Here is a 25,083-nt window from a genome sequence, read left to right as displayed (position 1 = left end):
TACTTAACGGATAATCTGATTATCTTTCTTTCATTCGGTTCGTGGTAGCTTTGGTTTCGATAACTGAGGCTGTCCTAAGTCTTCGTTGAATTTGGGCTTGAGAAGGAGATGGAGAGGAAAATACTTGACATACTTTTTTTCTTTTTTTTTTCGCTTTTATCGGTTTGTTTGTCTGCCCAGCGTGTGTTCGTGAAGACGATGGGCATCCAGACAAATCTCTTTAAAAGTAAATAAATGACCTTTTTGTTATAGAGAAAATCAACGATTACGGTTACGGGTGAGAAAAAAGGGACATTTAACGTGTTGAAATTAAATTTTTGGGATTTTTTCGTTCAGAATGATTGATTTTTTTATTTTATTTATTTTAAATAAATTATAAAAATAAATTTCAATTGAAAAAAAAATAAATTTTTGAATAATTTAAATTTTTAGATTAAAATATAAAAAAAAATAAAAAAATTTTTTTAAAATTTTTAAAAAAATAAAAAAAAATTAAAAAAAAAAAAAAAAATTAAAAATAATAAAAAAAAAAATATTAAAAAAATATTAAAAAAAAAAAAAATTTAAATTTCATTCAAAACACATTTAAAATTATTTTTTTTTATTTTATGAATTTTAATGAAAAGAATTTTTTTTATTTTTTTAATAAAAATTTAAATGTGAAAAATAAAAAAAAATTATTTTCATTAAAATTCATAAAAAAAAAATTTTAAATGTGTTTTAATGAAATTTAAAATTTATTTTTTTTCAAATATTTTTTTTAATTTTTTTTTAAATTTTTTTTTTAATAATTTTTTTATTTTTTTTTTTTTTATTTTTAATATTTTTATTTTTTAAAATTTATTTTTTTTATTTTTTTTTTTTTAATTAAAAAATTTAAATGTGAATTTTTTTATATAAAAAATAAAAAAAAAATCACGTAAATTTCTCACATTTTCAATGACATTTGAAGTCAAGTCAAGAAAATTATTATGAGCATTTAAACAAATGGACGACAATACTTTGTCACATGAATAATAATAATCATAAATAAATTTTGTGTGTTGTCTCCAAACAATATCCGACGAGAAAGCGACACACGACAAGAAAAGACGTTTCCTAAGCAAGCAAAGCAACTGTCCAGAGAGACAAACAGAGAGCCAGCAATAAATTAGGATTTGATGTCTCCGAAGATTTTTGAAAATTTGTATTATTATTAATAATAAATGTTCTTCCGGAAGCCACAATATCTCTTACGTAAATATATTTTATGACTCCTTTCCTTTCATTTCCTCATGATTCGATACGTGCTCGTGTCTTGTCTCCTTTCGCTGCGTCGTCGTGTCATATAATAATAATAATAATCTTATTGATAATAGTAATGATAATATATGGCTGGTGCTTAAACTCTTTAGATTTTGGGCTTTGGTTGCGATGTGCGACGTGCGAAGAAGGGAAGGAAGACATATTATTATACGAAACGAAGGAGATAAGATAACACAAACACACAAAAGTTTATATTGTCGTCCCCAAATATTGATTTAGCGCCAAATTTATCACATTTTGCCTTAAGCAGGGTATGTTCGTTTCATGAACGAACAAGAAAAAAAGTAGGAGCTTTATGTATATTCAAATAATGTTTAATATGGTTTTACGTGTTTTTTTGTACGTCGATGATTTTTAGGTCAAGTCGTTTCACGTTTCATAGAAAAAAAAATAGTCACGTGGTTGAAAAATTTTTGAAATGTGCATTGGGCTTAAAATTCAAAATTTCAAATTAGGGAAAATTTTAAATTTGCATTGGGAAAATATTAAAAATTCAATCCTAAAAAAATTAACTTTAAAAAAATATTTTAAAATATTTAAGAAATTAAAATAGGTCACGTGGTTAAATTTTTCAAAATGTGCATTAGGTTCATAAAATATATTTTAAACTCAACAAAAACTCAAAATATGCATTGGGACAATATTTATAAATACTCAATACGTTGAAAAAGTTTTCAAAATATTTAAAAATTGACTTAAAATAAATCACGTGGGTATATAAACCACGTGGTTAAAACCTAAAATACACTTTAAGCATTATTGAATGAACGACAACTTTCCTCAAACAAGGAAAACATTTTTTTTTTGTATTTTCACACGAACAATCCAAGCCTGCCGGTTGGTGTTAAGACACTAAAGCAACGGAGAAGAGAGAAAAAAATGTGTCCCTAACAGATTTTTTAGTAATTCCGTTTTGATACTCACGGATTATCCCTTTTATTATTGTTTTGAGAAATTACAGACCCGGATTTATTTACGAACGACCTACATTTTGGTCGTCGCGCTATTTTTTCTCTTTTATCTTATTGAATTAATCCGAAATCAAGTACAAATGTGAGATACGGTAAAATCAATCATAATGAACTCTTGACAAAAATAAAAAAAAAAAAAGTTTTTTTAAATACAAAAGTTCAAGTACACTTTATTGAACTTTATGGAGAGGAATTCACTTCATGTGAACATTTGAAATGAAATGAATGAACGAGTTGAATGAAGAGATTATTAAATTTCATAAAAGGATTATATTATATAAATAAATACAATGCAAACATATACAAATGTATATTGAAATATAATAAATAAAATTTTATGAAAAAAAAAGAACATCTCTCATATTTGATGATGAAGAGCCATTCACAAAAAGTCTTCGTGGTAATTTATTTGTAATTTTAGAATAATAAATTTGTGTGTAATTCAATATATATCTTTATACATATATATACAATCATATATATTTTTATACATTGGGAAGAAATTTCAACAGAACACTTGACTTGAACTCACTTAATATTATTTATAGTGTTGATCATCTTCAATTTTTTTTCTCTCTGTACTTTTTTATACAAATTTATATTTTTATAACTTTTAATATATAAACAAAAACAACAACAAATTTGTACAGAGAAAAAAAAATGAAAGGGAAGTCAACGAAAAATAATTTTATTTAAATACGATACAAAAAAGATGCTCACACACTTTTTTCTTTATTATTTTTATTATTTATTGGATACAAAAGATTTATTAATGTTACTTTACTCTCAAATTTAATTTAACTTTTTTTTCATTATGTCATTATACATAAATAAATTTGAAAGTACTTTTCGGGTTAACTTTCGGAATAAAAATTAAGAATTTTGTGAGTTGGTTATTATAATAAATATAACATAATAATGATAAATTTTGTAATAATGAATATGAAAGAAAAATATTTAAAAGAGAAATACCGAAATTTGTGTGACAATTAGGCAAAGTGTATTTACGGTCAAGCACACTTCAGGGAGGTCATCAAAATATTTTTATAAATTATTTAAATAAATTATTTATAATGTTTATTTGAATGAAAAATATTTTGAGATTATTATTTTATTAATTATTTAATAATATTTTTTATATATATTATTATTTAATTAAATATGAATTTATTTCGACAATTAATTATACATTATTTAACATTTATTTAATAATTAATAAATAATAATAAAAAATAAATTCTAAAAAATAATAATTAATATTAAAAAAAATAAAATTTTTAATTAATATTTTTAAACATATATTTTAATATTTTATATTAATAAGGAATTAAAAAATTAATTTTTGTTATTATTTATTTAAATTAATTAAAAAAAATTTGAATAAAAATTTTTTTTAAGTAAAATTTTTTAAAAATATATTTTATTGTAATCAATATAATTTTTTGTTAAGTTTTTAAAAAAATATATATTAATTAATTAAAAATAAAAATAATTAATTTAAAAAAATAAAAAAAAAATATAAATTAATATAAATATAAATTAATATTTTATTAAAAATTAATATTAATTTTTTTTTAAATTAACAAAAATTAATCAAAAATTTTTAAAATATATTTTAATGTTTTATTAAGAATATTAATTTTAAAAATTTTGAAAATGAACAAAAAATAAATAAAATTAAAATTATTTTTAAAAATAAATTAATTTAATTATTTTTTTTTTATTAAAAATTAATATAAATTTTTTTCCGTAATTTTAACAAAAAATATTAATTCTAATAGTTAAAATTAAATTTAAAAAACTTAACTAATAATTTTATTTTTTTTTTTCTTCTCTTTTTAGGTAAGTGTCGTAATTTCATCAAAACCTAAAATAAACGTCTTCGTCGTAAGTAACGAAAAAAAAACTGAGCACAACTTTTTGACATTTATTCAAATCTCGTAACGCCGACGACGACGACGACAAGGAAACCCCATCATTTAACATAGTTTTGTATGTCATAAAAACAGTAACTTTTAACAATATGCTGCAAGCAATAATAATGATGATCATGATAGGAGCTCTTCTGTCTAAAATAAAGACGAAGACGAAGAAAAAAAAGTCTTTTCAACATACTAAACATAAAAGATGAGAGAAACAAGAGGCAATAATAAAATGATGTGATATGAAAATTTTACGCATAAAAATCAAATTTAGCACCGTACATAATGGCCCTATGTTGTGTAGTGTAGTAATATAATAATAATAATAATAATAATGTGTATGATTATATGGGAGGAGGCTACCACTCGACTTGTTATACATTTTTTTGTATGATGATGATGATGCCGGTACCATATGTCACAATATTCGAACAAAAAACTTTCTTTGTCTCTCGCAAAATATTATTCTTTAATATTCAAACAAAATATCAAAACACTCAGAGACACCCTACAAGACATTCATTAAATACGGTTACTAATAAAAATCTGTTGTAAATTTCTTCCGTTCCGATTTTCCAAGTCTTTTCGCATAAAAATGTGCACACAACAGATCATGACAAACGATAAAAAATATTAAGCATGTTGTTGTGTAACAAGTGTGTTTTATTAGAGGCACATTTTAGAGCGAAGACGAGAAAAAGACGAGAGATCAATATGTGGTTAGTTGGTTAACGATGAAAATGTTGTCGGTCAGTGAAGTAATAAAAAAATATAAAAAAAAGAACAAAAGAAATTTTTTTGCTGTTCCACGGATCATTAAAAAATGTTCTAAAATTTCACTTTTTATGACTTAATTCATGCAATAAAATTCGTAATTGAGCGTGATTTTTATTTCAAGGAAATTTAAATATTATTCAAAGAGGTTGAAGCAATGAAGAAAAATGTTTCATGTTAATTTTGATTTTATTTATTTTTTTAAAAATATATTTAATTTAATTGAATTTAATTTTCCATTTAATTTAAAAAAAATATTTTATTAATTTATATTTTTTTAAACAATTTTTTTAAATAATTTTTATTTAATTAATTAATTTTTTTTTATTTTTTTTTTATTTATAAATTAATTAATTTACATATTAGAATTATTTTTTAAACTTTTTTATATTAAATCTTATTTAAAATATTTTTTTCTTAATTTTGAAAAAATATTAGATTTTTTTTTATTTTTCAATTTTAAATTATTTTTTAATTTTTTAAATTCATAAAAATAAAATTAAAAAAATGACATTTGGAAATTTGTAAATAGCCTTTTTGCTAATTCAAATATTTTTTAAAAATGTAATTAAATGAATTTATTCAAATAAAAAAAATTAATAAATAATAAATTAATAAATTAATTAAAAAATATTTGAATTAGCAAAAAAGCGATTTACGAATTTCATTTTTTTAATTTTAATTTTTTTATGAGTTTAAAAAAATTCACGTTGAAAAATAAAAAAAAATCTAATAATTTTTTAAAAATTGAACAAAAAATTTTTAACAAAGAGAAACATTCTTCACAATTATTCCAACCTAAATATTTACCTCACAACATAACCTCAAACAAAAGAAATCAAAAATTGACCCTTTTGTTACATTTTTTAACGCGTACATGAATATTGAACAAAAATTCAAGATCATTTAAACAGTTTAATCGATTTTTATTTCTTCTTTTTTTTCAACAAAGTTCACAAAAGCATGAAAAGCAAATAAAATCGATAACAATGATGTTTTTTGGTTTGAAGGTTAATCACTTCTCAACAATCGCATCTTTTTTAATACAATTTTGACTGATTTTAAGGTTAATTTAAATCCAATTATTTTTTTGTTGGTTTCATTTTTTGGGAATTCGACCTTTCAATGTGTTGTTGTTGTTTTTCCTCCGGTTTTTCTAAGTAATTAATGATTTTACGTGGAAAACGATACGAAACGCAACAAATGGCTAATTGACATCTTTAATTCAATGATTAATTATCGTTGTTATTTTAGGTCCCTAACCTCTTTTTTTGCGTGTTTAATATTTTTCTCCCCAGATTTGTGTTAAAAAAAAGGAAAAAAAGCAAAGATTGTTCAATTAGGCGTGTAAAGAGACACTTATTAATATGAATGAAGGTTGAGTTCAATACTTTGTAACGTCTTTCGTTGACAATGTAAAGAGAAAACTAATGATAAAAACGTTAAAGTTGTCTCATTAGAGTTCGTTTAAATATCTCTTGACATTTGACTTTTATGGATTTTTACTGTCGCGCTAATCATCCGTTCTCCTCTATTCGATCTTTATTGCATAATTTATGTCTTTCTTCGACTATCTTCGCTTTTTACATCATAAATAATAAATGCGCGGTAATATTAAAGGTGTCAAAGCTACAGAATCAAGAAGAATTACCAATAATAACTTCGTAATAAGATGAAAAGAAGAGAATTTCACGTGTATCTATAGAACTACGTATATTTCTGTACAAGTATGCCCTGTACGGAGAAACCTCAGATAATTAGTGTTTGATCCATCAATATTTATTCATCGGTTACAAAAAGGGTTTGTTATGGTAACTCATAATAAATCAACACAAAGTCTAATTTATTATCTTTTTTTTTTAATTTTTTGTGATTTATTACCGGGCACGAATATTATTCAACGTATGAATTCTATTGCTTTAAAAAACTTGCAATCTAACAGAACACAGAAAAAAATAACAAAAAGTGCTCAATAATAATTGTACGAGCGGAATTGACTGAAAATCAATGGAATTGGCAACGAATCGACGACGAAAGAGATGAAAATGATGATGGTGATGAGGATGATGATTATTGGTAATCAAGGTCTATTATATTTACTCGTATTCATTGACTGACTGTCAGAATCAAACAAACACTCACACACACTTCTTCTACTAAGTACTTGATGAATGTTGGAAATATTCAACACTCGTCGAGTCGTGGAAAGATGTGCTAATTGGATTTTGCAGAAAAAAATGGTATGGGAAGGGTTTGGGAAGATGGCGTACAGTTTGAATAGTTTTGATGTTTTTTTTAGACTTTTTTTTAAGAATTTAAAAAAATTATTTATTTAAAAAAATAATATTTTAATTAAAAAATTAATTTAATTAAAAAAAATTAATTTAATTAAAAAAGTTATCATTTTTAAAATCTTGAATATTTAAAAAAAATAATTAATTAACGATAAAGAATTAAAAATATATTTTTTTATTTTCTTTTTTATTTATTTAAAGTTAAATTTTCAAAAACTAAAAAAAAAATATTTATACATCAATAATTTTTTTTATTTTTTGAAAATTCAAACTTCAAAATTTTTATTTTAAAATAATTAAAAAAAAATAAACCAAAAAAAAAATAAAATTTTATAAAATAAAAATAATTCTTTGATACTTTGAACTTTAAAGTTTTATAAAAAAAAATTTAAAAAAATATATTTTTAATTAAATTTATAATAATTTTTAATTTTAATGAATTTTTGAATAAAAAAATTGACGTCGAAATTTTAAATGAAAATAATTCTAAATAAAAATTTTTTATGAAATTTTATTTTTTTTGGATTTATTTTTTTAAATAATTTTCAAATAAAAGTTTCAAAGTTTGAATTTTCAAAAAATAAAAAAAATTATTTTTTTAAATTTTAATTTTTTTATGAATTTTTTTGAAAATTTTCAAAATTTTAAATGAAAATAATTTAAAAAAAAATCTAATAAAAAAAATTGGCAATCAATTTCTCTTCTCTCGATATTCTGAATAGAGAAAAACCATTTTCTCTCTCACTTATTCAAATTTACTCTAAAATTTAAATCACAATGCAGATCATTGCAGTAGTTTTTTGTCATCCATTTAGTAAAACCCTTGCAATTCTTTGCCATGTTAATGATTCCGGAAATTTCAGTAAAAGGGTTTGATACTTTGTTGCTCTTCAAATTCTTGAAAAAAAAAATTTTTTTTTAAATAATTTATCGAAAAACAATCGCATTCCTCATTTATCGTACAAACAACATTTAAAGCAAACCGAAAACCGATTTACATAAAAAAATATTTCTTTGGCTTCACCTTTTGTTTTGTTCTACATTTGTTTGTTACAAAATGGAAATATCATTAACATTGCATGAACACAAAAAAAAACACAACAACCGACAATGAAAAGGCATTAAATGTATCACATTTCCAACACCAATCGTGTCATGATATTTTTATTATTATTTTATTATGTGAAGACCATTGCGAGTAAATAAAATGCGAAATTCCAACGAGTCGATTTGCATTAAGATTCACATGTTGAATATTTATACGGACAGCTCTTCTGTTCCTCGTGTCTCGTGCATGCAAATGAAAAGAACCGAAAAGTAAATAATCTTGACTGTCCCAACAAATGTCATCATCCCGACACCTCAGCTACAAACGAGCCACGATCGAAGCGACGCGCACATATATTTATTTTGACATAATAGATCATGATATCGTGACGCCTTTGTATGAAAATATTTTATTTTTGTAATAATAAGCGGCCCAAGTAAAGCGGCATCATGCAAATTATATCCTGATACAAACGGCGAAAGAAAGACGAACAAGGGCCGTAATTTGACATATGTTGGAGTCGACACATCATACTTACCAACAAAGCACAATAATCATAATAATAGAGTGAGTCATCAGTTTGTTTGTTGTGCTGTTGCTCTTAAGTGGCGAACAATGTTGTAAAAGTTACGAACAAGTGAGAGGTAAATAAGGGATTCTTCTCCTGTCTACTGAGCGAGAGAGACGATGGAATGAGATTTAGAATGATATGCAAAAAATTTCGAGTCAAGGGGTGAGCAACAGACATGGAACCCTTTCAATATACGATGAATTCGTAATTCAATAAAGTTCAACAGAAAATTCTCCTTTTGTCGCGTCTTTTGTTCAACAGCAATTAAAATCAAGGCGTCTGGCGTGATTTTCTGTAATTGGAGAGTTTTTGTTTGACTTTGTCTAAAAAAGTTATCGTTTATTTAGTTTGAAATTTTTTAGCTTAATTTCAAAATTTTGAAATTTTTAATTTTTAAAATAAAAAATTAAAAATTAAAAAATTTAAAATTTAAAATAAAATTAAAAAAATTAAAAATTAAAAACTAAAAAATTAAAAAATAAAAATTAAAAATTAAAAAATTAAAAAAAAAAAATTAAAAATTAAAAATTAAAAATTAAAATTTCAAAATTTAAAATTAATAAAATTAAAAATTGAAAATTAAAAAATAAAAATTAAAAATTAAGAATAAAAAAAATAAAAATTACAAAATTAAAAAAATATTTGATGAAAATTAAAAAATAAAATAAAAAATAAAAATTAAAAAAAAATTAAAAATGATTTTTAGACAAAAAATTAAAAATTAAAAATAAAAATAAAAAAATAAAAATTACAAAATTAAATATTAATTCCAAAAAATTAAATAAAATTTTGAAAAAACGCGTTGGTTTAAAAATTTTAATTAAAAATATAAAAATCAAAATTAAAAATTAAAATTAAGAATTAAAAAATAAAAATTAAAAAACAAAAAATTAAATATTTAAAAATAAAATTAAAAATTAAGAATGAAAAATCAAAAATTAAATAATTAAAAATTAAAAGTTAAAAATCAAAAAATAAATAAATAAAAAATTAAAAGCTAAAAATTAATGATTAAAAATTAAATATTCAAAAATGAAGCTCTAAAAAAATTGAAAGACTTCGAAAATAATTTTCTATGAACTAAAATAAATTCTCAAGATTTTTTAATGAACTCTCAATAGTTGAAAAGAACTTTTTCAGTTCAAAAATTAACTCATAAAAATCTAAAACGATTCCTCAAGTACCTCAAATGATTCTTTGACACTTTTTAAAAACTTCCAAAGCTACAATTATCTCACCAATTCACTTTTTGATTCTCCTGACATGACAGTTGCAAGACGAGTTTGAACAAGCCCAATCTATTGTCTCATCCAGCTCACACACAAAAGATTCTTATTTTCTTCTACTTCGTCATGGCATCCACTTAAACAGCTTGTCAGACTCAAACAACCAAAATAATAACAATAAACATCTTCACACAAGTCACTTTCATGCGCCGCAGAAACTTTAGAGATATTTCACAAGAAAATCATTACCAGCAGCTAAAAACAAAACAAAAGCCTTTTTGTGTCAAAAACATATTTTCCTCTTATGCGCCTCCGAAATTTGCTCTTTGAAATATTTTTCAGCGACGATAATGAATGTAAGAAAATCAAAAACATGACATTTGATTCGCGCTGTTTTTAATCAAAAGACTTGTTTGTTTGTTTTGTTTTTGTTCGTGTGTCATCTGTATCAAGTTTTATGATTATTATTATCGTTACGAAAAGTTTTTCAGAGCACAAGTTTATGCCTTTTACGATCGTAAAAGCGAGAAATGAACAAACACATGTTCTTCGAAACTAATTTCCATCCAAATGCGAGTCAGAATGCACATAATTCAATCGGTTTTGGTTTCAATAAATTTTCGAAGGCAAGGCAAGTGTCTTGATTATAATCGAACACACAGAAAAAAATTTCGAGTGCCGAATAAAAATGCAATCAAACAGCAAATAAAGATGCGCGCATTATTTTATTGCCTGCCCTTAAAGGTATTTTTTTTCTGCCAGCAACATACACAGAGCGGAAGATAAATATAAAATAAATGAAAATAAATCACAAGGTGTGGTCGAATTGAGCGAATATGTTTCGCATTTAAATGTAAATATTCATCGATTTGATCAGACATCAGGTTTTTGTTGTTATTTGCTTGGTTGCATTTTTTACGGTCACACTGTTTATATTTCGTTGTTTAATATTATTATCATTTTGTGTCATATTCATATTCAATTCAGTTCACGGCTAGCAAGGAATTTTACAAGCGAAAAAGTAATGAGATAAGCAACAAAGTTTTCTCAGCTTGTTTTTTTTTCATAAATCGCATTCTACTCATGATGCAATGTTAATTAATGTTTGTTTTGCCGAGTTGCATATCTATCAGTGCTATGCAACCGCAGAATCTGCACGGGATTTAATTATCACGATATTATTCTTCTTGTTTGTCTTGCCATTGCCGTGCCTCCTTGATTGTCTTATCGCGATACGAGCGATACGATGAAACTTGAAATTGAAATTGAAATTTGAAATTGAAATTGAAACTTGAAATTGAAACTTGAAATTGAAACTTGAAATTAAAACTTGAAATTGAAACTTGAAATTGAAACTTGAAATTGAAAATTGAAATTGAAATTGAAATTGAAATTGAAATTGAAATTGAAATTGAAATTGAAATTGAAATTGAAATTGAAATTCGAAAATGAAACTTGAAATTGAAACTTGAAATTGAAACTTGAAATTGAAATTGAAACTTGAATACTCAAAATTTTGAGTCTTTTGAAAAACTAAAAGAAAAATTGATTAAAAAAAAGAAAAAATTACCTGATGAATTTATATAAAAAAAAAATTATTACGAAACATCAACTTCTCACAGTTTAAAAAAAGAGATGTAGATATGGATGTGTTGAAAGACGAAACTTTCTACTATTATCATAATAATTCAACTTTTTCAACTCTTTCTCTCGTCTCGTCTCGACTCCCAAGAACTAAAAGAGAAGAAGAAAAATAAAAACTCGGCACAATACATGGCACAAAAGGGAAAAAGTCAGATTAAATCGACAAGAAAATTGAATTTCACCTTTTTCTTTCCTTTCGACTCTCTCTCAGAGTTCTCTCACACACCTAAAACTTTTGTGTTGTACATTTTTTGTGTGGTTTTTTTATTTTTCTTCTCTTCTTCTGTGTGATGTTGAAAGTTAGTTTCATTCTTAGCTGTGGGCGATATTCCTTGTTCTATTGTAGTTTTGGCAAGATTGACGAAGAAGAATGAAAGGAAACATGACCTCTAATATCGGTTTTTCATCTTCGTCTTGAAATCATTTTTTGTTGAAGAACTTTTTAAACACATAAAAAAAAGTTTTCAAGTCAAACAACCTCAGGCTGGTTTAATGAAGAGTGCGACTGAAATGCATCTAACAAGTTTTAATTAATGTTATTTTTTTTTCTTTTAATTTTTTTTTTTCATGAACAGATACGTTAGATTTATGTGTCTAAGTCTCCAAAACAGAAGCTTCCTGTTCATCTAAACATTTAATTCCAACTTTTAATTTATTGTCCACGAAATTTGTTGCTACATGATTTTTTCATTTTTTTTTTCGAACAACTGTCAACATATTCATTTCACGTTCTGTCGATTTTCATCTCAATCTCAAAGCAAAAAGATATCAATTACACAAAGTTCTACAAGTTGAGATTTTTCCGCGACAACCAAGGAACGAGAAGAGATTGTCGCATCATAAATAACTGTCTGTTGTTTGTGTCGCGGTGTAAAGTGTCAACATATCACTTCACAAATAATTCAACGTCTACGTTCCCAAAAAATAAAACTTTGATGAACAGACCGTTCGTTGAATGCGATCGAATTTCAACCACCAATAAAATCGAATTCATGTTCAACGGTATTCTCTTACTCTTGATTACACATGAAATTTTATAGTATTACATTTAGAATTGTATTTCTTTTGTAATTTTTTTTATTTTTTTTTTCGTTGTTTACTCGAGAATTTTAGTGTAAGCAATCCAATCTTTGAACTTTTTTGTTTGAGATAATTGAGATTGAAGACAGATTGGGGTCACGTAATTTTTTGTCTTTCATGTCAAATATTTTTTTTTATAAAAAAAAATATATTTTTTTCTTTAATTTTCAATTTTTTACGAAATAATAATTTTGATCAATTTATATTGTCAAAAATTGTTTCATTTAATTTATTTTTAAAACAAAAAATAAAAATATTTTAATAAAAAATAAATAATTTTTTAAATAAATAAAAAACAAAATTTTTATTTAATTAAATTAAATTTTTTTTTTTAAATTTTTTTTAAAAAAAAATAAATTTAATTTTTTAAACAAAAATTATTAATTAAAAAGTTTTTTTACAATTTTTATTTTTTCAAATTAAAAAAATTAATTAAAAAAAATTTTTAATTTAAAATTAAATTTTTTTTTTTATTTTAAAATAATAAAATATTTTTAAAAAAAATTTTATTTTTTTTAAAAATATTTAAATAATTAAAAAACAAATAATTTATTAATTTAAACAAAAAATAATTTTTAAAAAAATTACAATTTTTATCAAAATATATTTTAAAAAATTTAAAAAAAAACAAATTAAAAAAAATAATTTAATAAAAATTAAATAAATAATTAAAAAAATAATATTTATTTTTTTTTTTCATTTTGAAATTAATTTATTTATTTTTTTTTTTAAATATTTAAAATTTATTTTTTAAAATTTTATTTTTTTTATATAATTTTTTTTGTTAATAAATCATCGTCATTATCTTTAAAAAAATTATTTCAGACAAAAAATAAAATAAAAAAACAGTCGTTAATTATTATCAAACCAACAATCACAAAAAGGATGCACTTAAAATTTTTAAAAATCCTTATAAAAAATGAGGAAACAGAACAAAAAAAATAATACATCCTTTACTTTAATCACTTCTTGTCTAATGTTGCGTTAACAACATAATAATAACGATGACTCCAAAAAAAAACCATACACGAAATATTATGTTGTCATACCAACCACATAACCCACAAAAAATACATACAAGCAGTAATAATCCTCCAAAAAACACATCTTAAGATAAATGTCAAGCATCATAAAATTGACACATGGCCCATAACATAAAATTTATTCCAAACTCTATACGCCAGATATCTTGTCGCATGTCAAATATCCTCACACATTTATCAAAAATACATGCGTTATAAGTGATTGTCTGGATTTTTTTTTTCGTTTTCTCTTATAACATTATTTTATCACAAAGCTAATAATTCAAAAATTTCACGTATATAAAACAATGAACGTATAAAAATGTATAAAAAAGGAGTGATAATCCAATAAATTTATTTCGTTATTTTTTTTGAATATTTATTTCGCCTTTTTTTTCGAAGCATATAAGCAGTGTATAAGTATGCCATAAGCACAGATAATCATATAATAATGTATTGACATGCTTTACAATACTTTACAATGCTTTACATGTTACTTTGTTAGATAAAGCATTTGTTATTCTTTTTAACGCAAAAATGATATAATGTTATAAAATATATTAAGAAAAAAAATTATTTAAAAAAATAAAAAGAAACACTTATTAAATGTTTTAAACTTGATGTCGTACTAATCTCCTTATTATTGTATATTGTTTTGTATTGGCAACATAAACCAAACCAGTTACTAACAGACATGATAAAATTGTTATAAACAGGCGGATTATAAAATATACTTTTATACATTGACATAAGGCGTTTAAGCAAATCAAGTTAGATTAGTGTTCTTGTCTTTTAAATTTTTTATGTGACTTTTTTCTCTATATATTAATAATATATTAAAACATAATGTTTAGAATGTGAATGTTTTAACAAAAAAAATCCATATCTATGTTGGAAATCAATTGCATTAAAAATATAACATAACTTGTTAAAACATACACAATTCTCGTAAGCTTTTGACTCAAGCCGATAAATGACAAAATATTCGATGTTTTAATTCAAGATGAAAGTTTTTAATAATAATTTTTATAAATAAATATAAATTTATTATTAATAAATATTTAAAAATTTTTTAAAGGGCACGAGCTAGATTTAAATAAATTAAAAATTAGGTGTTAATCAAATTTCAACTTGAATTATTAATTGACTGTGTCGAATTTTGTCTCTTATTAACGAAGTTCATTATAAAATTTCATTTCCTAATTAAAGACTTAATAAAAAAAAATTTTTAAAAGTGTGACAAAAAAAATCATCAAGTAATTCTTGTTTTGGTTCCGTTATTCTTGGTTGATAAACGATTATTATATGTTATTACTGAGCACAAAAAAAGTTTTAGTAATGATAATCGACATGGAATCATCGCCCATCAAATATTCCATTTGATTCATTTTTATTGTCGTTTTGAATTGAGATTTTCTACAGATTTTTTTTTCTATGAAAAATCACAATAATAATGATTCGTTGCCAAAAAAGTTTTATAAGATGAAAAGAATTTTTTTGAATGAATTTAAGCGTATTTTAAGATTTTTTTATTTTTTTAAAAATTTATGATTTTAATTAATTTTATTTTAAAGAGCTTTAAACAAAAATATTTAAGTTTAATTTTTAATTAAATTTAATAAATTATAAAAAAAAATTAAAAAATCAAAATCTCAAAATTTATTTTAAAGAAATAATTTTAAATTAATTTTTTAAAATAAGAAAAAATATTTTTTAAAAATAATTTTAAATTGTTTAACTCATTTTTAATTTTTTTAAATTTATTTTTAAATTTAATTCTTAAAAGTCTTAAAATTTCTTTAAAAAAAAGTTATTTTAAATAAATTTGCTATTTTTTATTAAATAAAAAAAATATTTTTTAAAAATAATTTTAAATAAATTAATTTATTTTTTTGAAATAATTTTAAAAAATAATTTTAAATAAATTTATAAATTTTTTAGAAATAATTTTAAATAAATTAATTTATTTTTTAAATAAAAAAATATTTTTAAAAATATTTTTTTTTTAAACAAAATAAAAAAAATAAAATTAATCTTATTTTTTTCATATTAGAAAAAATAAATAATTCTTTATAATTAATTATTTTTTTTTTATTTTAATTTTACCGACAGACTCTTTAACATCAAAAAATCTATTTTTTTTCTCAAAAATGATCATCAAATTGTGGTAAAATTCCATATCGAACATTGTCATCAAACATTACAATATGTTCGATTTTCATCGTCTTTTCAAGTAGTACGACTCGTGTCTCAATAGCAAGGCTGGAGTGATGGAATGAATGATAACAATTCAGATGATAATAAAAATAACAACAGTCTGGCTACAGGCAAGTTGTATTGTTGTATTTTTGTTGGCGAAAGAGAGGAGTTGTTAGAAGGAGGACCGAAAAACCATAATAATATTTTCCGATTTATTTACATGACAAAAAAAACTTAACAACGCCATTCATTCATGGCGGGAGAGAGAGACACAAAAAAAGGATGCTTTGTGTCTGATTGTTGTTTCTCTCTCAGAGTTGTTAGTTTGTTGGTTGGCATGTGTGTGTTTTCGGTATCCGGTTGGAAAAAGGAAAAAACCACACAAAAAATGCTTCTGTATGTTACACATATGCGGTTCAACTTTTATCTCGTTCAAGTCTCACATTTTTTTTTTGTGTTATTTGTATTTTCTTACTTGCGGTTTTTTTATAATTCTGTTCGAAACTCATGCCAAGGAGGAAATGTAGAGGATTGGGTTCTATATATCATAAAGGACAGATGGTGTTTTCAGTCCTTTTTTTCATCATCGCTGAGTTATGCGGAAAGTTATGCGAACAAAGTGCTGAAAAAGGTCGAAAGCTAATTGTTTGACTTGAGATATGTGGGTCAATTGGATTTTTCACTGAAGGTACAATAATTTTTATCTCTTTTTTTTCTCTGCGTATTGTCTTCATGAATCATGAATAATTTGGCAAATTACCATTTTTTCTACGTTTATTTTGTTTGTACTTGTCGGAGGAAAACAAACACGAAGCTGAAAAACAAGCAAGTGTCACACTTTTTTCATGTTCATTAGGTGCTCGTTACAATTTTTTAAACATTTTTCACAATTTTCAACAATAAATCATACCGCTTGGAAAAAAGTTTTTGTACAACTTTCCAAGGAAATGCAAGCAAAAAATACACAACAACAAAAGTTTTTTCATTTTGTTCTCTTTTTTTTTTGTATTTTTCTCCGAGCTGATATTTTGTTAACAAATTGCATACAGCTTACCAACTGAGAGAATGTTAAGTCATTATTTAATAAAGTTTGTTCAAGAACGCCTCACCTGACATGGCAAACAAACATTTTTTCTTGCTATTTTTTCCTTTTCGTGAAATTAGGAAAACTGTTACGAAAGGTAATGATCGATTTTTCAAGCAAGTTTTTTTTTTGTTAAATGAATAGATATAGAATTAACCCAAAGAGCAAGAAAAAAAAAGATGAACAGGAAGTTTTTTCTCATATTTTTTCTTGAAACCCGTAACAACAACAGTTCAGTGTGTGAGTTAATAATTATTCCTCGCAACTAAATGAATTAATTTCCGCTCCAAATGATTGATGTACTCTCGTGTGAGTGTTTGTCTGTCTAAGGCTAAGTCATCCATTCAAGGTTCCATGTCAGGAGAAGTTTTGTTAATGAATGTTCGAGAGAAAAGTTTATCTCTGACCTACTTTGAGAGTTGTTCTTCTTAAATTTGTGTCTTGTGAAAAATTTGTGTTTCGCGAAAATTAAAGTTTTTTTTTGCTTGGTTTGGATTACTTATTTCCTTTTAAGGATTGAAATCTGAAAATTAAAAAAATTTTTGCTTGGTTTGGATTAACTGAAAAATTGAAGTTTTTTTTCCATAGGTTTTCAATCTGAAAATTAATAAAATTTTTGCTTGGTTTGGATTAACTGAAAAATTGAAGTTTTTTCATAGGTTTTCAATCTGAAAATTAATAAAATTTTGCTTGGTTTGGATTAATTGAAAAATTGATTTTTTCCATAGGTTTTTAACCTGAAAATATGAAAAATTAAAAAAAGATTTTTTTTTGAGAAACATAAAATACTTACAATTTCAATAGAAAAGTGTTCGTGTGTGATTATTATGAACGATGAGTTCATTAGTGAGAGTGGTCATCATTCTCTTCTTCGTGCATCCTTCTGCAAAGAATTTCCCTCTAATGACTTACGAAAAGTGATGAAATATGATTTAATTTTACTCCATCCATTAACTCCCCATTAGAATGTGATTCCCATTAGACTTTTGGAACCATAAATTCCTTATTCCCCGATCCATCAAATCTCGGATACCTTTACGGATCATTAATAATGCACGTCTCGTATTCCATCTTGCTTGCTCTCTTGTTACCTTTGATTCGTTTAAATATTTACAAATAGCTCCTTACTCCTCCATCGTTTTCATTACCATAAATGCATTCATGCCATATTGGTCACAACAACAATGATGACGACTATGAAGGAGCACGAGGTGAGACACAATCCATTAGTTCGTTTTGAAAGTTATTGAATCGACTTGCTAAATAGAGGCAGCAAAGCCAAAATCCATTAAAGAAAGCATTAGATCGCAAAATGTTGACATTTTCATCCATCTATCCGTCGGAAGCAACCGATCCCGATGGAAATAAATAAACAAACACATCACTCATCTGCCATCCGACACGAACATTTTCAACTCTAAAATCCATTAAAATAATGTGTTTATTCGTAGTTTGTTTTGTTCTCGTTTCGCTTGGATTTTCCTCACTTTTCCCTAAAAAAAAAAAAAAAAGAATTTGACCTAATTATCATCGCGCAATTATCATTTATTAATGAAAATGTATTTCAAACAAACTTTCCGCTTGATTAACGTTTTGTCGAACAAAAAAGCGAGATAGAAATAAATGAAATAAGTTTTAATTAAATTTGTTATGTGTGCGTTTTTTTATCATTCATTTCGCTTTGCTGCCATTTTCATGCAGAAACAGCAGAAAAAAATGTGGAAACAGCTCATATTTCCATTTTAATGATTGCCTCTAGCATTTCAATTCATTAAAAAGTCGTTAAAAAATATTTATTTGAATGCAATGCTTCAGAAAATGGATCAGAGAGAAGCCTTTTAAGGATTTCTCTTCAATTTCTCTGTATCCTTAAATGTAAACTTTTATTACAATTAAGGGATTACAAAAGTGACCAACATCGTTGTTCAACATCACTCACTCAGTTTTCAATTAAAAGTTTTAAAAACCCATTTTTACATGAATTTTTATTGTTTTCACTTGTATTTCCTTATTTTCGGTTCAAAAACTTTTTCAAAAAAAAAGAAGCGTTTTAAGGGCTTTTATAAAGTCTGTCTGTCAAAAATTGTTCTAAATTAAAGTTTAAAAAATTTTAATTAAAAAAAAAAAATTAATAAAATTTTAAAGACATGGATTAAAAAGCAATCAAGCAACTTACCTCGAAAAGCCTTAAAATGTTGCGGGTGATAGAAACATTGTTCATATCCTTTTTTACAACTCCCCGAAGACATTTTCCTATCCTTCCTTAAATTCAACCAACGACCATGATGATGATGATGATGATAATTTTTGTCACACGATTAAATCCGTAAATCGTACCAAAAATTGTTATTTTATTTCCAGTTAAATAGCGAAATAAAAGGGTATTTAATTAGATTCTAAAGTTTTTGTCTAAATGGTGATGATGGTCCTTCTACGACAAAATGTAAGAAATTTCGCACAAATTTTCTCAAAGGCATACTTAAAACTTTTGTAATGGTGTCACGAAATATTTGCCATGTATTTGTGTGCGTCAAGTTAATGCCTTTGTTGCTCTTTGATGGGGCTTTGGGTAATTCGAGAGGCAGGAAGGAAAAAAAAACTGTTAATATTATGTAAAGCTAAGCTGTTAAAAGAACAGATAAATACTTAACACTTTTTTTCCCTGAATATCGTAAAAAAAAGTGTAAGGTGTACTTAACAAATGCATTTTTTCCGAGAATCTACTGCAGTTGTATTACTCCAATGCGGTAACACGTTATAATTGAATTTTTTCCTGTACTTTTCCTGTGAATTTTTTAAAAAAGAGGAAAAAACTTTAACCGATTATAAAAAACTAAAGTAAATGGAAATGCAATTAGTTTAAGTTGATAAAAGGTAGCAAACTGGAAGTCATAACATTACCACGTTTTAAAATGAAAAATATTTTTCTTTTTTCGTTATACAGAAAAATCAACTAACAGTTTAAGGTTATACGAAAAATCGATATTGCTCGCGCGTTTTCATTTTTTTTTTGGTGACTTTGACAAAATTTATTGCTTTTCGTTTAAAAAAAAAAATAAAATGCGACAAAAAAACAGACAATGTTTCAAGAGTTTACCTGTCGTTGTCTTCCAGTCGCAAAATTGCGCATAAAATATCGATTCCAATTTAAATTTGCCTTTAAGACGTTCTGCGTTTATTTTATGTACTTTTATATACTTTTGGAAAAATACAAACAACGAACTTTTTTTTCATTCAGCTCGTAGACGACAGCTTGTTAGCTGGTTTAAAATTCATAGAAAATTCCTGTTTAATTGTCAAATAAAAAAAAGTTTGGAATCACGACAAGTTTTATCCTTTCCATGAATTTTTTTTTGTTCTGGATTTTGCCTCTTATATGAAAAAAGGAATAAAGCAAATTTCAAAATGTAAAAAAAGTATCGAAGTAAAAAACGCCTCCAGTTGGTATTTGATTTGATTTTGTTACAATTTTACTTAATGCCAGTTTATCGGATTTCACTACTTTTCAACGAATGTGAGCAACGAAAAAAAGGATAGGAAAAGTACTTACTTGACGTTTTGTTGTATATACAATGCTTGACGAATGTCTCTGCTGGTTGGAGGACAACAAAATCTCTTATGTATCAGAGGAAAAAAGAAGCTGACTTACACAAATGCGATTTATGCCCATTTTGTTATTCAATATGTAAAATTGTGTAACTCGACAAATAGCTGTCAGCGAACAAATAAGCAAGCAATGATTCTCGACAAATATCCTTTAACAGCTTTACGATTTACGATGAATTTCGTATTGAAATTGAGTTTTTTTTGCAAAGGTCACCAATTCAAGACAAGTCTTGTGAAATTTTAAAAGTTTTTTAAAACTTACCCATTTGATCCAAGTCTCTTGAGCTCCGAAGTATTCCATATCAGCTAAAATCGCATTATTTGTTTCACGAGTTACTTAAAACCCCCTCAAGAGACGTCATTTAATAACGATTACCATTGCAAATTTAAATCAGATACGCATTTTTTTTTACAATATTTCAATATAATTTTATCAACATTCGCTTCGTTGAGTTGAGTTGTGCCGTGCGCGCGATTATTTTGCAATGCACATTATTTTTACACAATTTAATTATATTATTATTTTTTTCCATACCATGTGCGATACGATTAAAATAATAATGGAAAATTATTTGTTCAATTTTCGTATTAAAATGCAATTAATCAACATTAATTTTAAATGATCTCATCTACAATCGCACCGCTTCAATTCGAATGCAGGAGAAATTTTCGGCTCGACAAAAAAAATTGAATAATTTATTATTATAACTACGGATTATCATAAGTATGTGCCTGAAATGAAATGAAATGCAGGAAAAGGCAGGTAAATTATCTTCACTTCATTCATGCGACAAGCAGATGATAAATGATTGCTTACCGATGATGATTTCTTCATTAGTATGGACACACACATCCACAGGAATTCCTTTCAATTGTCGTCGTCGTCGTTAGTAGCGTCATCAATTCGATGGCATGAAAGGGAATATCTTATTAGGTTAAACATTGTGGGAGGTATCGATCTCATGAGAAATTTGTTTAAATTCAGTGCTAACTAATCATTATTAATAGCTTGTTCAATACAAAGATTCTTAATCCTTTTGACACATTTCGATCGCATAATATTTAAATGAACAGGGATTTAACAAATTGCTCGTATTAAGCAAGTGTCTTTAATATTTGCTCAAATTTCTTTAAGATTTTTAAATTTCTGTCTTTTAAATTTTTTTAAAGGAGAAATCAAGAGAAATGCATCGTCATGGTATGTCAAATTATCAGACATGCTGTGTGAGAACTAGACTGAATTCTTCAAATCTGAAGAACTTTAAAGACTAAGATATAAAAGCAATGAGAGTCCTTCAAAACTTACTCTTGAAAATGTCACAAAAATGTCTGTCTCGCTTTCGTTGCTTCCTTCGATGCCCATGTACATCATTTTTTTCCCTTCAAGTGTGCTCTTAAACTTTTTTTTTTGATAGTCCTACAAGTTTAAAAATACTAACAATTTTTTTTTACATTTTTTTTTCCTTTCAGACACAAACGAAAAGTGCAAAATTTCTTACCCTGCAAGACACCAACCCGAGGTCCTTTGGATGGCACGACAGTATCTCCGCACGGGCTGGGAGTGACGTACGAAGATCCCGATGCACATTTGGGACATCGACCTCTCGTTATGCGACATCATCATCCGAATATGGAGGTAAGTGTTAAAAAAATTTTGTTTGTCCAAAAAAACAAACAAAAAATTTCTCCGTAAAAAGTGTCATAATGCGATACGAAGCATTTTCTACAACATTTCCCGTTCATTTTAATTGACATGCAGCAGAATTTATTATTTCAGTTATTTCATTATTTACCTATCTCTCAACATCGTTGTTGCATTAATTCCATGTGAGTTGCAAAGGTTGAGAATTTTAATTGAAATATCCGATTAAATTACAAAAGATGACAGTTTTCATCGAAATAAATCATTCCTTCCATTCCGCTTCGCATTTCATAGAGAAGTTGATATTATTACTATTATATTTACTCTCGGCCTCTTTTTATTAACATACATACGTCGTTGTTGGTTATATAACTGCAAATCGCAAGAGAATTATTGCAATTATTTGTTGCCATGAAATATTTAGTAAAGGCTCCAACTGCGTTTCGTTCATGTTGCGAACAAAAACCTGTTTGAGGTTAGTTTTTTTTTGTATTTAGAGGAATAGTATAATGAAAGCAATGTCATAAAGAACAACGAATGATTGCAACGGTCAATCAATCAGGATTTATATGAGAAACTAATCTCGTAGCTTTCTTTCGGTTTTCTCATGATGAAGACATTCCAGAAGCCTTTTTTTGACACTCGTCAAATTTAGTGTCGAGTCATCGTCATCAGTGCGTTCGCTTTAAACACACCCCAATTGGGAGAAACAAAAGGAGAAGTTGTCAAGTATCGTCGCTGTTGACGTCGCCGAGAACGACGATGATGATGATGTTCTTTACAAACACGTGAAGTGTATCATTTATATTATATTGCATATTTAACACAACACTATCTTCGTTTTAACAGAGATGTTTCTTGAGAAAATCCCTTTTTTGAATTTTTTTATAAAATTCGTTTCTATGCTTGGTTTGAATTAATTGGAATAATTCATTGGAAAAAATTTAAAAAAAAATCAAATCTTACCATTTCACAAAAATTCTCAAAGAAAATATCTGAAAAGTAAAAAAAAAAATATTGTTAAATATTTAACAAAAAAATTAAATTAAAAAAAAAATAAAATGAAATTAAAATAATTTTTTTATATAAAAAAAAATTTTAATAAAATTAAAAAAATAAAATTAAACAATTAAATTAATTTTTATAAAAAAAATATTAAATAAAATTTAAAAAAAATTTTAAAAAATAAATTAATTAATTATTTCAAAAAATATAAAACAAAAAAAAAGTTAAAAATTATTTATATAAAAATATAAAAAATTTTTATAAAAAATTAAAAATAATTTAAAAAAAATTTATAAAAAAATTATTTAAAAAAAATATTAAAATAAATTTTTAAAAAAATATAAAAAAAAAAAAAAAATAAAAAAATCAATTAAAAAAATAATTATTTTATAAAAAAAAATGTAAAATTAAAAAAATATTAAATTAATTAAAAAAAATTAAAATACGAATATAAAAATTTTAAAATAATTTGCCCTTTTGAAGTTACATACCTGCTTTTTAATACATTTCAGTTTTATAGAAGTAAAAAGTGCATAAAGTGATGATGAAAATGTGCATCTTTCATACACATGCAAGCGTCAAGAAGATGATGATGAGAACTTTGTTTCTTTTCTGAATTTAATTAAACCGCCATTCATTCATCCTCCGTGTGTCATATTATTAAACGTTAGTGTCATTCATTGAAAACTCAACGATGAACTTGTTAAAATTTATTCAAGTCTCTACAACTTGCTGAATAAAAAAAAAACACGTTAAAGAAAAAACGATGATGATAACTTCATTAAACTTTATATAAAAAGATTAAAAAGCGATTTTTAAATAAAATTCATATGAACGCGAAAAGGTGGCATAAATTATCATACGAGTTTATAAATATACATCAAGTTTGTGTGAAAGCAAGGAAACGAGAAGTGCTATTGTTTTACTTTACAACAAAAGCACTTGAGACTCGTTCTTTCGATATAGATGCTCGATAACCCCTGAAAAATATTAAAATCCTAAATAAACCACTCATTTCAATTCAAATTTGTATTCATGAGGCGTGAAAAATTAATCACCGCTCGTGCTTGGTTTGGATTACTTGAAATATTATAGCTCGAGGGCTCTTCAGTTCGAGGACCTGTAAAATAATATTTTTTCGATAAAATCTGAAAACTTACCCAAATTCCACAAAAATGCTCAAAACACAACAAATAATGTTAATGATAACTTTCCGGAATTGGTATAATACGAAAATCCCAACACAAATATGTGTGGCTAAATTTATCTCAAACCTTCTTGGAATGAATGTCCAAATGTGGTGATTTTCATACAAAAAGTTATTTTTCCATGCCAAACTACAATGTACGGGCTTTGTCTCCGATGTTCGATTCAATAAATGTCCGCAAAAAGTTCCTTCATTTGTATTTGCTTGTCTCTCTCTCTCTCTGATGTTTGTTTTCAAAAGCCAACCAGACTAAAGTAATTTACGATAAAATTTTTACTAATGCCCATTTCATTTGTGTGCATTCCGATAATAACACGCTGCATATATGGATCGCAAGCCTGAAAGGATATGAAAATATGAATTTAAACTTTATTTAAAAATAAAATGTTTTGTCTCTCTCGACTCGTTTCAATATGGAAATGTCTTTGGGAAAGAGTCTTCAGTAAGTGAACTGAAAATATTTTGTGTAACAATATTGCTGAC

At 25.1% G+C, this 25,083-nt stretch overlaps 1 protein-coding gene across 1 annotated transcript in view; it reads left to right on the top strand.

Moving 5' to 3' along the window:
• LOC134837905 (putative uncharacterized protein DDB_G0286901) overlaps nucleotides 1-25,083 on the top strand; it is a 73,372-nt gene that overhangs the window by 44,241 nt on the left and 4,048 nt on the right. The window contains exon 3 of the mRNA XM_063853298.1: nucleotides 22,217-22,382. Coding sequence (XP_063709368.1) covers nucleotides 22,217-22,382 — 166 coding nt within the window. The remainder of the gene's footprint in view (nucleotides 1-22,216; nucleotides 22,383-25,083) is intronic.

The sequence above is a fragment of the Culicoides brevitarsis genome, chromosome 1 (assembly GCF_036172545.1).
Source record: "Culicoides brevitarsis isolate CSIRO-B50_1 chromosome 1, AGI_CSIRO_Cbre_v1, whole genome shotgun sequence".
NCBI classification, from domain to species: Eukaryota; Metazoa; Arthropoda; class Insecta; order Diptera; family Ceratopogonidae; genus Culicoides; species Culicoides brevitarsis.
This window is presented reverse-complemented; position numbering and strand designations above follow the sequence as displayed.